We start from the raw sequence: 15,935 nt of genomic DNA on the forward strand, positions 1-15,935 counted from the left end.
TCAACATTCTGGAGTAAGTGTATGGTCTCTCCTTGGATCATGACAATAGTCATAGACCAAGTAGTTGTTTTGAACCCATTGCATTGCATCAAATTGCTGAGGGCTAAGGCTTCCATAGCCTGGTGGTGAGGCAGATGGAGGTTGGCATGAGGCAAAATCTTCAGTGGTACAACCTTGCAATTTTAAGTTTTTGTATCTACCAACGAAGGGTTGGTAGCTATAGTCAGCTTTGTATTTTCCACCCTCTGTAGCCCATGAAGATGCATCCCATATTGAACCGTACACATACATTGGTCTTGTGGGGAACGTGGCATCACTCTTCCTAGGATACATCCTTATTGGAACATCATCCACAAAAAATCTGCATATATTGTTTGAGTTGTAAGATAAACTACTAAAACTAGTAATAAGAGGCATAGAGAATCTAGATCTCGCAAGCAAGATTTTATCATGATAAGCCTACTCCCGTGAAAAATACGTTGTCATCCCATAATAAGCTATGAATGATTGAGTACGAAAAAGAAGCTACATGCACAGTTTTTCTCTCTCCATTGACAAACGTGATGAAAAGTTAATCGTTTTATTATAAAGGGGGACCACACTCTATTATAGTGTAGAAATAGTCTTTTTCAAACGAAATATTTTAACTAAATGATAGCAATTGCCTAATTGGGCTAGATGGTGGTTTTTCTTGTTACAAATAAAATATTTCACAAAAATTTGAAGTTAGATTTTTTTGTGGGAGAACAAATTCTATGTGTGTCTTCGCAATTTAGGCATGGATTACGATATTTAAGCATATTAAAGTCATAAATGGATCATGGTAGTGCAAGATAATATTACATGATCTCACTGGGGGTCCATAGAACGGCATAGTTGTGAAAATCTTGCGTTGGGTCGAACCAAAGGTGAAACCTCATCTCTCTTCCTACAATGTTCCCATCTCCACTTCCTCTTATGAATACATTTGTCTGCAAGACATATGGCTTATCTGGTATGGTACCAAGGAACTCAATGTCTATTTCATCATGGTTTCCTGGGTGGTCTTGGTTGTTTGAAAGCTACAACAATTCCCAAATGAAAGAACAAAGAAAAGGGATGAAAAACCGCACACAAAAAACATACACATTCACTCAATTTTCAACATTAAGTTATAAAGCAATCCTCACGTAGAAAGATGTAATGACTCCGGCAGTATAACCAGATTGAAGCTTAACCGCAGCACCAAAGTATCCAGATTGATAGGAATGAAGTGACTTGAATCCACTTCCTGTGTTTCAAAAAAGTGCTAATAAGAGCATGCACTAAGATAGTAACCAGTAATAATGAAAGAACAGGACTTTAGTTTTAAATAAACAAATAAATAAATAAGCGTATGTATAAATTGGATTTATTCAACTTAAAAGTGGAGTTTATGTGAGACATTTTACATATACCTGAGTAAGAGTCAAGCCAGATTGTTAATGTGTCCTGGTCTAGTTTCTGATGAAAAGGTCCCCAAAGGTTTCTAAATCCTTGATCAAAGCTAACCGGGCTAATTTTGGAACTAGGGTAGTAGCCAGGTGAAGGTGGACCCTGAGCACTACTACAATGAATCATGAGTGATAATAAAAGAAGAGAGAAGAGAGGAACCATACGGAATAAAGAGGAAAGTAATGATGGCATTGTAGTGACCAGAGTGACTCTGCTAAAATGCAGGGTGAGGCTGAAGATTGGAGGCACAATTGGTACTCATGTAAGTGTATGAGTACACAGTTAATATATATAGAGGGATTTGGAGGCCCCACATTACCATTGGGGTGATAACTTAAGTTGATTAGGAGTTAGACACGAGGGACTAAAGTTTATCAGGTTTGTGATGATAAAAACAAGAGGGGCAAATAGGAGTGCACTTTTTTCTTTTCATTTCTTATTGAGACGCAACTTTCTTTTCAAGTGAATAAATGTTTGTTATACTGTGCCAATAGGGTAGGAAAACATGAAGGATGAGAGACATCTTAATGGTTACTTTCATGACATTGTGTTGGTTACCTCTGAAAATAACTTCAGATATGTTTGGTTCCTTTACCACAGCTTTAAATACTATCATATAGCACTTGGACAAGGTATAGCATGAAGAGAAACCTGTGCTGAACTTAATTTTTGTTGTAGTTTTCTAAGGGTAATGTGATTGGAAAGGAAGGAAAGCTTCACAATGATTCATGAATGAGAATTTTCATGTGGTACTTTACACACTTCCATTATTTTCTTGCAACTATACAATTGAGGTTGACATGCTAATAAAGTAATTTAATCAGATACAAATATGAAATTTAGTTGTGAAGGCAGACAATAAATTTGGTAATTTTTGTGCAATATATCAGTACATGAACTTTTAGTGTTTATTTGCAGTAAGTTTAATAATTGGAGGACTGGTTTTTAGTCAACACTGGTTTTTAGTCAACACTTACTTAGCAACTTAGAGAGGAATTTATAACTACCACAACCTATTATATTTAGCATGTTTTGACTATTTTGATATTCGGAATATCAACTTGTAAGCGTCTGTAATTTCATTTCATGCTTACACTTTAGTTCTGTGACATACCACTGTGTCTGCAGCATCAATAACCTTGGAAATAAAATTGTGGTTGTTTTCTCTATTCTAACTACCCTTGGTCCTTTGTTGATCGTAAAAAGCAACAATATCAAATCTCAACAACCTTGATACATAGATGATAGAAGTTATGGTGATTTTGTGAAGTTCAAAGGAAACTTGTCTCATAGTAGTTAGCAAAATGCGGAGGTTAAGTTATGTGACTGCATGATTGATCAACTACCGATGTATCAACAAAGGGCGTTGACAAAAAGCCATATATATTTAGTGCCATTTTTTAGTCTGTAGTTTTTCTGATTTTGGCATACTCTCGCACCACTGTCCAAAGTAAGTATAGTTTTTATTTATTTGATACGGAACGTTACTGATGAATGAAGTGAGGATTACTCATACATTATTAGAGCATACACTATAAATTACAGTAAATTTTTATTAAAAATAACAAAATATTAGTACATTAATAACATTAAATATTAAAATTTTTATAAAAATTTATTATTTTTGAAATTCGTCTTTGTCACATGTTAAAAAAATTATTTATTTACTTATTTGCTAATTTGAGCTGGAAAGATTGCTCAGATTTTCGGGTATAGCAGCAACAGAGGGCGACAAGATTAGACCTGAAGCCTTTTTATAGCGCCAAGAAACAATTAATGGCTAAGAAAGTCTCCCTCAGTGGATAATGGATAGGATTAGGACGCTACTTTAAGAGATTAGAGAGTACACTTAGCCAATTTGTTGGCTTGCATATTAAGCTAATGAGCAAATGAACACATAGCAGTGTGTGATTTTTAGTGTGAAACTATTACATAAGGTATCCCACAGCAGTAGCTAGAGACTGATTCTTTTAAGAAGTTTCAATATCGGTAATCTTTGAAGTGTGAACACAAGGTATCTCATGATTTAGGCTAAGGTATCTCATTAATTGTTCATTCAAAACTAATCTTTTAGTGTGAACCTAAGGTATCTCATGATTTAGTCAGTAATAAGAATTAACAAAAGAAATATTATCTTTTTCAACAAAATCGGTTTTGTGCATGATCAAGAATTAAATTCTTGTAAGCATATTTATGAGAATCAGCTATATAATAATTATACCAGACTTCGTTGCTATAACTGTGTGTGTATATATGGACTTATTTAGTTTAAAAAAAAATAAAAAGAAAACAATTTAGCCACGCAAGTTGTTGTCCACGTTCTTTCTCATCTACAAGGGAAATGCATCTACCATATGTTTCGCAGCTCTGTTCCCATGATTTATGATACAAGATAGTTGCCAATCCTTTTCTCTTCATGGAAAGCTAATCTAGTTACGTAAATGTTTATTGTGTTAACATGGCTATGTTATATCTAATTTAAGAAGAGTGGTTCTTCCAAATCATCACACCTTTAATTTCCTCTGCTCAGCCATTAAAAAGTTTGTATTCTCGTAAAATATGTTTGGAAGGGAGAAAAAAAGGAGGAAAAGACATTTTTAATTTTAAATTAAAATATTTATATATCATTTATGATAATAAATATATTAAATTTATGCCATTATATCAATTTATTTAAAATACAAAATTTGTATTCCTTTTTTCTCTAAAATTTTCATTTCTAAACCATCCTTAGACTTTGTTTAGAAGAAGAGGGAGGAAAAATGTTTGAAAGGTAAGGAAGGAGAGAAAGAAAAAAGAAAAAGAGTGATTAACAAAAAATTCTTCAAATTTAAAAAATTAAAAAACATGAATTTGGAAGAGTTTATAAATTTTTTCCTTTTATTTAAAAACTTTCAAGAAAAAATGATAATTGTATAATTTTTTTTCATTCCTTTTCCTTTCTCTGAATTAAAAACCATGTTTAAAAAATTATAATAACTAGATAATTTTTTTAAAGGTAAAGAAAAAATTAAAGCTAATTTTGTAAGTCACATACAAGCATCTATGAATAACATAAAAGAATATTTGAAGTTAATAATTTAAATTACCCGTATAAATGAACCCCTTTATAGACTATGACACAAATACCAGACATACGTGTTTGGTGGTGGGTGTGCCCTACATATAGCACTATGGATTTAAGTGAGGGTATCCTTATGGTCAGAAAACAAGAAGCTCTAGCAAAGTTGGCACCATGTTCTTCTGTACTATCAAAATTCAAAACCAAATAGTGAAACAACTGAGACTTGTAAATCTATGAGATGGAGCATTTCATGTAAATAATTTTAGAGACCATGTGGTATGCTTTTCAAATATCCCAACCCGCAAACAACGTAAAATTGACACCCACATGAGTTTTCTATATATGTTGATGTCTATTACCATGAAAGGTTAACACTTTCTGCTTGTTTCTGTGCTTAATCTTCTTTAGCTGAAACAAAATGGAAACACTAAGATGAAATGCTCAAATTTGCCCCAAATAATTAATTGCTTCATACATTATTAGAAAAAAAGTTAATCATTCTGTTAGTTTCAACTTTCAGTTGCTTGTTGATGGATTAGGAATACTTTATGTCACTCATCAACATTATTTATATTCGTACAATGTCAAAGTTAAATTCGCTGAGTAGTTCGCAAAGATTCGGTGAAAACTATCAAGTTTTACATGTATTATATGAATTATTTAAGATTTAAGTAATATTAAAAAATATATTTTTTATTATAATAATAAATATTATGTTTTATTAAAAATTATTAAAGATATTCAACTTTTAATTTTGTTGAAGAAGTTTTGAATACAGTATTTGATTCGAGATTCATCTCTATATTGATATGGTATGGTTTGTCAAAATTTTAAAATCATGATTAATTAATAATAAAAAGAATTAAAATAAAATTTAATAAAAATTAATTAAATTTAAATAATAATTTTCAAAAGGACTGAAAACCAAATACCAATGTAAAAAATTGCAGAACTTAATAAAGAATTATTTGAAAATGATAAGTCATATTTATTACATAAAAGTTGATGAATAGTAAATTTATGAAGAAGAGACAGCAAAACTTGAAATTCAAAATATTGTCATGAATGTTGAAGACATATTTAAAAATATAATAAAATCACATTAAATTACATATTAACATGAAAATTATGACTTGTAGTATTGAAATGACCTCACGTTTAAATGAATTTGACACAGAAATAAACATATTGCCAATGTAATATGTCCAAAGAAAATGTGTCAAATAAATCAACAAGTTTTAAGTGTCGTTCGACCTAGAAATATTATTTTATTTAAATCATAGAAACAAAACAAAGTTTGAAAGCCTCCCCAGAATAAAATAAACTCTAGCTAAGTCTTGGCTCTTGAAGCCATTTTCAGAAACAGATTAGAACAACAAAAGAACATTCTATATACTGAGATGATTAGGTTGCCCTGAGCCAAGCATACCTTCAAGTTGCACCACTCCTAACCCTTTCATTGATAAACAATATGCTTTATCCGATCGAGTGATGCCGCCACAAGCAAGCCCACAATCTTTTTGGCCCTCAAAATTAGGATTTGGATTTAATTTCCTTATTCACAAGATGATATCAAAGAGGCGACAAGATAAGGATTATATCTTGTAATTATCCTCTTTGTTTTATTTGCATGAATAATATATTATCAATATAATAGCAAGAAACAAAGAGTGGGAAACAAGCATACGTAACTCTATAGGCTGCCTTTTGCTATTGCAAGGGAATGCCTTCACTCAAATACAAATAAGCCACTCACTTATCTGAATGAAAAGGAAGTGATGAGATTAAGGCTGTGTTATTTCTAGATCTTTTAAACGAAGTTTAATAAAAATCTATTTTTTTTTAGTTGATAATTTATCGTTAATAGAGAGAAAATAAAAAAAAATTAATAATTAACTGCTAATAAAGAAAAAAAGAAAAAAAAGAAAAAATGGAAAGAATTGTAAAAAAGATACCTACAAATGTGAACAAAAATCAATTTGTTAGAGCTAAGAAGATAAAGAAAAGAGAATACAAAGAGAATCTACAAACGTGAAAACAACAACTTTGTTAATACATAAAAGATAAAAAGAACTCACAGAGGTAAAAGAGACTAACTTTATTAGAAAGATAAAGAGATTCAAGAGTTGAGCGTGTTTCATTTATAAAAGTTAAAGACTTTAGAGAGTGGTTCTTTCTTAACCACTCTTCAAGAATGACTTTAAAGACCAACTTAGACTTTAGATAGTAGTTCTTTGTTAACCACTCTTTAAGAATGACTTTAGAGACCAACTTGTTTCTATATCTTCAAGGCGTAGCGGTTGTTTCTATATCTTTTGAAACGAAGTTTAATAAAAATTTATTTTTTTAATTGATAAAAATGCTGATGCAACATAATCTTTTATCTTAATGAATTTGTAAATTCATTTTAAGTAAGTAATCAAATAAACTATTAGTATTTGAGAAGCTAAACCTCCATTAGTATGCTATATTTAGATTTTATTTATTTTAAATTTGACAAAATTAATTTTAAGACTTTAAATATTATGACTAGTTAATCTTAATATTCTACAATAACATCAATAGATGAGAGAACACTCTTACATTGTTAATGTGTAAATATATATCTATCATGGATTAAATAAAAATATAAATTGGGAATTTTAGCCAAGTTTCTTAGAAATAAAAATAAAAATATATTAATTTATTAAGATTAATATACTAAAAATTATTAGATAAAATTTTAGTATCAAAATAAAACCCTAATTTTAAATTAATGACAACAAATTAACGATCCCTTCTTTGATCTAAAGTAAACACTGTGTTTCTTTATTTTTCACAAAACTCTTGTAAGCATTTTTCTTAACAAGTTATTTTGCCCAAAAGCATTATCAGGACCTGCCTAGATTTTTAGATGATAATTTTTCAAAAAAAAAGAAGAACACATTAATTTATAGTTTATTAATTTCTTTCTAAGAATAGGGCTTTGTGGCATGCTTCGATTTATGTTATTTTAAACATATTTTTAAATCTAATTGAACTTGTTAACTATTATAAGATAGTATTGTTTTTTATTATTGAAAGCTCTGTTGTTTTTTTTGCGTCAATTGAATTCGCAATTCTATATATACAATGTCTGCCTCTAATAATGCAAAAATTGTTTTGTTGAAACAGAGGGGTTTGCTAATGATGTAATGAGCAAGATAAGACGAATAATAATAATTGCTGTAATTAATTAAGAAGTTGAAGGGCCAATCGGTGATTATGCATTTCAAATTCTAAACCATGGGATCAGGTATGAATTATTGTACTAACAAAATATTTTATTTGCTTACCTAAAATAGCATCTTTTATCTTTTGTTGAGATCACCATTCAGGAGTGAATATGACAAATTTGTAACTATGATCAGTGCTTAATTACAAGTCCTGAAGGAGGTTAAGCTGCTCCTATTCATGATTGGAGGAACTAGTGTGCTTCTTGGAAGATAAAAAATGATATTTTTTTAAAAAAAAATTATTTGTGTTTGTTTTGTGATTAATATTTTAAAAGTTAGATTGAATTACTTATTTTGTTTTAAAAATGAAAAATTAAAAAAAATAAAGAAATATATCATCTTAAATGATGAGTAATGAAAGAAATAAATAATGAAAAATTTGATAGAATGCATACCACGTTTAAGGATTTGATTATTCAAAATCATGGAGTGCACTTTAGAAGGCAAGATATAATAATGATTATTGATTAAAAATTAATGATGGAGATTATAATGAAACACATACACATATAAAATATATTATGAAATTATTAAAATTTTCTTATTAATATTTTAATCAATATTCTTTAATTTTACATTTTATCCTTAAATGTACATAAAAAAAATTTAAAATTTAAACACACATTTAAACAGTAAAAAAAAAATTATGCTGCCACTAAAATTGATTTCATTAAAAGTAAATTCAGTTTTATCCCATGCACACTCTATTCAACCAGAACTTGGTTTTGTTGACCAAAAAACCAGAAACAGTACTTGTTTTTTAAAATATATTTTCAGTAAGGCCTTACAAATTTAGGAGAAACATACTCCAGTGCTTGCTAGGTTGGTATTTGAAATTTTACACACTATAACACATTTTAATACGACATGTCGTAAAAAATTTATAAAGTATGCAATTAAAATTTACTTTAACACATATTTTAATTATATACAATAATTTAAAATTAATTTTCTCAAATAACGGGTATTATATATCGAAAATCCAGAAAAAAAAAAAAACCTTTTTTTCTCTGGTCAACAAAGCCCAGAAAAACTGAAATAAATAGGTGCATTAGTTTTCTAATGTTTTTTTTTTGTACGAATCTTAAAATAACGGTTTTTTGGGTCCTTTGCATCTTTTACAAATAGGTCCATTTATCAATGGGTCAAATATTCAGCATTGAACAAACAACTATTTTTTTCAACAACAAAAAGGATAAAAAGGAGATAAGATAATTAGTTGAAAAAGGATGCTAGCAATCTCTAACAAACTCTTTCCAAAATACTTTTCATTATTAGTTAAAATATATTAAAAACTAAAAAAAATACAAGAGAGAAACATTAATAAAAAAAGTAAGATTTACATAATTTTTACTCAATAAAAAACTATATATTATAAAAAATATATTAAAGAATATTATTAGTCTTACTCTTACTTGAATTAGTCTATTGACGAGAAAAAATAATATTTCAAAATTCATGGAGAAAATTCCGTTAGTGTTTTGGGCTCAAACTAATTGCTAATCCGAATGGCTCGGACGACACGCACACTACTTAAGAAAAATTATACAATTCATTGACATATACGTGTATATATATAATCTCAACCTTTATTACTCGAAATATATATTAATTCTCTAAATATAATATTGACATAAATTTAACACATGTATTTGTTGACACAAAAATAGAAAGGAAAATTCTATGTATGGTATGTTAGATTTTTTAACATCAATATTAATATTTATATCAATTTGTGAATTAAAATTATTAAATTATTATAGTAATATTGTTATTAATTATGACATGAAATAAATGTGTATAATAATAATAATTATTATATAGATTTTGTGATTAGGCTCTTAGTGCGAATGGTCCGTGATCGTGATGGGTTGGACCATTTTATATACCCAGAGGTTTCTGCTCTCATCTGATTAAACTTATATAACTGTTACCTGAGTAGTACAAGCTCACTTGAAAATAAGAATTGTTTATGACTCGCAGGTTCTTATTATAACTCGCTGGTTCTCATCAAGTATGCGTTTAATGTAATTATTCAAATATATATAGTTAAAACTATATTGAGATGTTATAATGTGTATTATACACAATCATTGGTATATTTAGTTTTATATATAAAATTAACCAAAACTTTAATTTTATATATAAAATTTCTGCAATATCAAAGTCAACTTAATACACATTGTAATTTTCTAACTTTGAGCAACCAAAATGCTATAATTTTATGTATGGATTTAGAAAATAATTTAGGGTTTTTTGTTCCTTTTATATTCATAAATATCATATCCAAAAATTGTTAGTTTTCATTGGGTATGTTAAGAGAATTTCGCAGTTTATTAATTTTTGAAACTATGGACCCTAAAATTATTTTCTTTCAAATTCTCTCAAAAAGGCAAAGGTTTATTTGAAAATTGATTAAGGGCTTTTGTTAATAAATTGAATACGAACATAATATAATAATTAATTCATTATTTTGTTCAATTTAGATTGAGAATTTGTTCTTTCTTTCGTTTTGCGTTCGTCATTGCCCTGTTTTTGTTTTGATTCAATTCCCTCAAACAAAAATCTTTTTCAATAAGTAGCTATAGGATTTTGTTGTACACATCACAAAGAACGTAGTGGACCCTACTGATTCAAAGAAACTGTCTGAGTTGCTTGAATTGTTACTTTGAATCCTCCATGGTTACATGGGTTTTAACCTTTGAAACTCTCTTTTTTATTCAAAATACACCTATATGACTTTGGAATGGCATGAATTAGTGCCCTAGAATGTAAGATTAAACTGAGTCAGATTTTTCCAGTTTGTTGGACCCATTTTGTAGCTTATGGGTTTTTTTCTAGATGTACGAAGCCCACTCGCGGGGCCAGGAGAGTGTGTCGCGTGGAGGATGTTTAAGGGCCTGTTTGCGCCCAAATTTTTTTTAATTCCTTTGAAATTAAATTTTTTATATTTTGGACAATTTTTATAATTTTTTGGGCACTGTAAATATTTTTTAATTGATTAATCCATGCCTAAATTAATTAAATAATTATTATATTGATGGAATATGATCCAATTTTTTTTTATACATGATTATACTAATATTTGATATTTATGACATTTTTATACTATTCACTCTCCTTTTGAATGTTATATATATGTTATATTTTTTAGTTTAATTGTGGTATAATTATAATTTCATGCATAACATACATATTTAAATTAATTCTGAATGGATGATTATTATGTATAAATGTCATCCCAACTATCGTGAGACCATTTATACATGACTTGTGTAAGTTATATAATTATATATTGCATTAATAATAATTATATCATATCGATGTGTTGTTATTAATGTGATTTGAAAATATCATGCAGTTGTGTTTTGCTTATGTCAATTTTGTATTAATACCCTATCAATGTTAGGATTCTTGTGACATGAAACTTTGTGCATCGTATTCGTCTTTCTTATTTATTGTGATCCGGACCCTTAGGCGGGATCATAATAAGTAAGAAATTTTGTGATGGGCATATTATTGTTGCACTTGAATTAATTGCTCATATTAAATCTTGTTATTTCCCACATCAGTATCTATGCGCACTTCAATGAAAAGTTTGAACAGAACTAATTATGAGGACTAAAGTTTTCATACCTAAATTTTTCACTGTCGTTATAGTAAAACATGATAAATAGGCTCATTCTAATAAAATATATCCAATAATTATGAAGTTCATTATAGACAGTGTTCTTAAGATCAGTAGTACTAAGAAGTAAGTTTAATCACAAAATCTTTCGCAGATACATTAGTGACAAATTTTTTGACAAAAATCTGTTGCAAAAATTGTAAAATTTTATAATGTCTCTAAACAAGAAACTTAAAAAATTTGATAAGACGGAAAAAGGCTTACTATCTTTCATTGTTCATAAAAACTATTAACAATTTTTTTGTAGAATGTTGTGTAGACTATAGGGGTTCTAGATTTTATTGTCCTATTTATACCACTAGAGTTGTTGAGTCACATGATACAAGTATCTTATAATATATGATATCACTAATCATTCGAGTATAATTTTCTGTATTATTAAAATGCTTATAGTTCGTGTTAGATTATTTTGGTATTTTTTGATGGCTACATATTATTGATTAATTTGAAATAATATGATGTTTTGATTTATGTTATCCAAGTGGGAGATAAACTATTGAATATTTTATGTGTGAATTAACATAAATTAATTTTTGTTACAACTTGAATTTAATTCCAGATTAATTATATGCCAAAATATTAAACCATGTTGTTTAATCATGCTGTCTAGAATAATAAGATGTTTTGATTTATATTGTCCAAGTGAGAGATAAATTGTTGAATATTTTGTGTGAACTAACATAAATCAGTTTTTGTTATAACTTGAATTTAATTCTAGAAATAAAATCTATTTATTATTTGAAGTAAGTTTCTAGATAATGGTACTTAAAGTTTGACCAAGTGGTCATTTCTTTTGGCTTCAAGAAAAATGCTATAGATATGTGCATTTATTTGAAGATGAATGGGAGCAATTTTATCATTCTTCTCTTATATGTTGATGATATCTTTGAATGAGATAACAAAAAATATGTTGAGTAGCCATTTTGATATGAAAGACCTTGGGATGCTTTTGTTGTTCTAGGCATCCAAATTTGTCGTGATAGGTCTCGTGGTACTCTTGGATTGTCTCAGAAATGGTACATTGATAGGATCCTTAAGAGGTTTAATATGTATTCTTACTCCCATATGTCACGCCTGTTCAAAGAGATAAGAAACTCTCTAATTCTAAGTGTCCTCATGATGATAGAGAGTTGTGTAAAATGGAGAAAGTTCCATATACTTTTGTTGTTGGAAGTTTGATGTATCCTAAAGTCTACACTCGTCCCAATATTGCTTATGCTATTAATGCTTTGGGCAAATACTTAAGCAATCCATATTTGGGTCATTGGAAAGCTGTAAAGAGGTCTTGAGATATTTACAGGGAACCAAAGATTATATGTTGACCTATGCGAAGTCTGATCAACTTCAGGTCATTGGATACTTTGATTTTATAGGTTGCCTTGACGACCGTAAGTCTAGTCTAGACTTTATTTTTATGATGGCGAGAGGAGCTATATCTTATAAAAAGTTTCAACGGTCAAGCCTTTGGTTAGTAGATATGCTAACATGCTCTTTGTAGTAGTGTACTCAATTCGAGTCTAAAACTAAAGTACTTTCTCTCAAACAAACAAATTTTGTATACCAAAGTGTTTCGAACGAGCAAAAATTTTATTATTCTGAGAGAGAAGTATGACAGCAGTATTATTGCAATAAATCACAAATGACCTATATATACTCTCAATTGTGCAGAAGACAGAAATCAAATTCTTTAGCCAAATAACCTAGCAGGTAGCCTCATAACAGGTGACATACTTTGCCTTCATACACTAGTGGAAAAAATATTTTTAAAATCGGTTATTTTTTATTTTTAAAATTGGTTGTTTAATCGATTTTAAAACGACCGATTTTAAATAGTAAACTTTTTAAAATCGGTTAACAATCGATTTTGAAAGTGAACTTTTAAAATCGGATATGACACAACCGATTTTAAAGAATCAAGTACTTTTAAAATCAGTTATGCGGAACCGATTTTAAAGAGTTCACTTTTAAAATCAGTTATGCGATAACCGATTTTAAAAGTGGTGATTTTTTTTTTAATAATTAGCTTATTTTTTGAAAGAATCAATATAAAACCTGCAAATAAGACAATCCAGACAATTCATACAATTTCAATGATGCACAATTTCCATAAATCACTTCATATAAATGACATCTCAATCATATTTATACTCCAAAGGAAAAGGAGTTTTAACTATGTCCAAAACTATAAACATAAGTCCTAATTAATCAATGTGTCAAGAAAAAATGTAGCTCATTGGTTCCTAATGGTATTCAAGACTTCTTGTGACAATGATGATCGATCAATAAATATTTGTAAAGAAAAATTAATAAAATTAGAAGTAATTCATAAAACATAATAAAATAAAAAAACTTAAAATAAGAATTTTGAAAATTATAAAACTCACTTCAATTCAACCAGATACTATGTCTAAATCAACAATAGTATGCATTGTCTTCATTACATAATATCCGCACTCAAAGTTTTCTTTTTGCTTATGAGACTACAAAAAAATATATAAAAATCAATTTCAATAGTAAGGATAATAAAAATAAAATACATTAGATTAAATATCATTCATGGAATTAAAATAACCTACTTTAAGAGATATCCAAAGCATTTTTTTTTTCAATTTTGAGCCCTTGAGTAAGTAATATCCTTCCATTGCTCTGATAATAAAATAACATTATTATTATTATGGTTTAAAATCAAATGTAATGATAATCAACAAAAGAAAGTAGTTGTTTTTAAAATACTTACTTATCTAATAATTGTTTGAACTCTGCAGGCGGAGGTCTATGCAATGAACAAATGCATACAGCTTTATTTTCCATAGGACAAATAACCATTAGTTGCCAATGAGCACTACATTGAGAACATATATTGAGATAGAATACACTCTTAAAACTTTTTGTAATCAATTAATGGTAAAGATAACTTAGTCAGAAAAGTAAGGGGCTAGGTAAACTTTTTTATTTGAGTCAGTCATCCAATTCTGGATGTAAGCTTGCAATTCTTCTGCCTTGTTCCCACTTTTTTGGATTGACTTGGGTTCCAAAAATCCATAAATGTGGTCATTTTCCTTATTGACACTTAATTTATGAATATATCTACAAGGTTAGAAACAAAGTTAGAATAAATCAACAAAACAAAAATGAAATTTATTAAAATACTTACAATAACCACAACTGCAAAATTGATATGTTCAGCATACAGTGCCTGTTAATAATCTCTGATATGTCACTTTGACTTATATATAGAGGTATATTATTAGATCTGCCAAACACCACATGTGGCCAAGGGACTTGTTTGGGTCGATCGTCATCTTCCATATCTGTGACTAATCTCCATAGCCTCTTTATCGGAGGTATATTTCTTGAAGGGGTAACCACAACCTTCTCCTTATCCTTTGGTGGGGAAACAACATCCTATTCAACAACGTACAATTTTGATATTATACTACATTAAAAGAAAATAACACTAAGTTAAAATTAAATATTACTTAAATAGCATACCTCTGAAGATATCATCTTCACCAAAATCTGAGGCCACTGAAAGAAGGTGTTTAGGGTTTGTCCCATCATTTGAACCTCCTATGTCGGTACAGGAACTCTTGCCTCTGGACGTCTAACATCCATTACTGAAACCCTAACCATATCATCTCCTATGGTCTGATGGTGCATAGTAGACCCAAACATGTGAATCCTCCCTATGCCAACAGGATCGGGTGATGCATCGACAAATAACTCACACCGATTAAAGGTATCAGGGTCAACAGCAGTAGTAGAGGGATCAGCACCTGCACATGACCCCTTTGTACTCACATGTGTAATAATTGGTTCAATCAATGGAGTATTGTGCTGAAATTGTTGGCTAAGTGACTGTATATGCTCTTGTAGTTGCCTTTGCATGTCCTCCTTCATCTGTCTATGAAACTCCTCTTTCACCTGCCTATGAATCTCCTCTTTCATCTGACTTACAACTTGAGAGACCTTCAGTTCCACCAATTGTTCAACTGAGCTAGATGACTGTGAAGATGATGGTTGTCCAAAGTAAGTCCGCAAACCATAATCTCCACCAACTGCCCGAACCCGACTTGCATGCTCAGGCTTCCCAATGGCAATAGTTAGTATATTATGTTGCCCATGGGAAACAAAAGATCCCTCTTCAGCTTGCTGCTTTAGTACATCCTACAATATAAGATACCAAAAATTTAATAAACCCTTTGAAATATATGTTAATTAGCATCATATGTACAACAAAATTATACTTACTATCTTGCTAGCAATCTCTTTTGCTGCCTCAGTTGTAAACTCGCCCGTTTTTTTAATACGAGCAAACTTCCATAATTCATGACGTGTGGGTGGAGAAGGAGGATCACTAACTACAGTCTCATCTTCACTAGCCTGATGCTTCATAGTCTTCTCCTTCATCAACTTCTTCTTAAGCCATGGATAACCCCCACATGACATCACACAA

The 15,935-nt window shown here is 29.6% G+C and overlaps 1 protein-coding gene across 1 annotated transcript; it reads right to left on the reverse strand.

The window, feature by feature from the left end:
• LOC113856346 (xyloglucan endotransglucosylase/hydrolase protein 31-like) lies at positions 1 to 1,665 on the reverse strand. Its single transcript, XM_027488131.1, has 4 exons — positions 1,437 to 1,665; positions 1,170 to 1,270; positions 844 to 1,061; positions 1 to 361 (listed from the first exon to the last, which is right to left on the reverse strand). Exons 1-4 carry the CDS (start codon positions 1,663 to 1,665, stop codon positions 1 to 3), a joined length of 909 nt encoding a protein of 302 aa, XP_027343932.1.
• Positions 1,666 to 15,935: the final 14,270 nt, after the last annotated feature.

This window comes from Abrus precatorius, unplaced genomic scaffold (genome assembly GCF_003935025.1).
Source record: "Abrus precatorius isolate BTA unplaced genomic scaffold, Abrus_2018 Scaffold11, whole genome shotgun sequence".
Classification (NCBI taxonomy): Eukaryota; Viridiplantae; Streptophyta; class Magnoliopsida; order Fabales; family Fabaceae; genus Abrus; species Abrus precatorius.

Excerpts from the sequence above, each read along its gene's own strand:
- LOC113856346 (XM_027488131.1), bottom strand. The coding sequence starts at position 1,665 with ATGCCATCATTACTTTCCTCTTTATTCCGTATGGTTCCTCTCTTCTCT. Across the intron at positions 1,271-1,436 it reads CTGGCTTGACTCTTACTCAG|GAAGTGGATTCAAGTCACTT; the intron begins GTATATGTAAAA and ends TTTGAAACACAG. Across the intron at positions 1,062-1,169 it reads GAGTCATTACATCTTTCTAC|CTTTCAAACAACCAAGACCA; the intron begins GTGAGGATTGCT and ends GAATTGTTGTAG.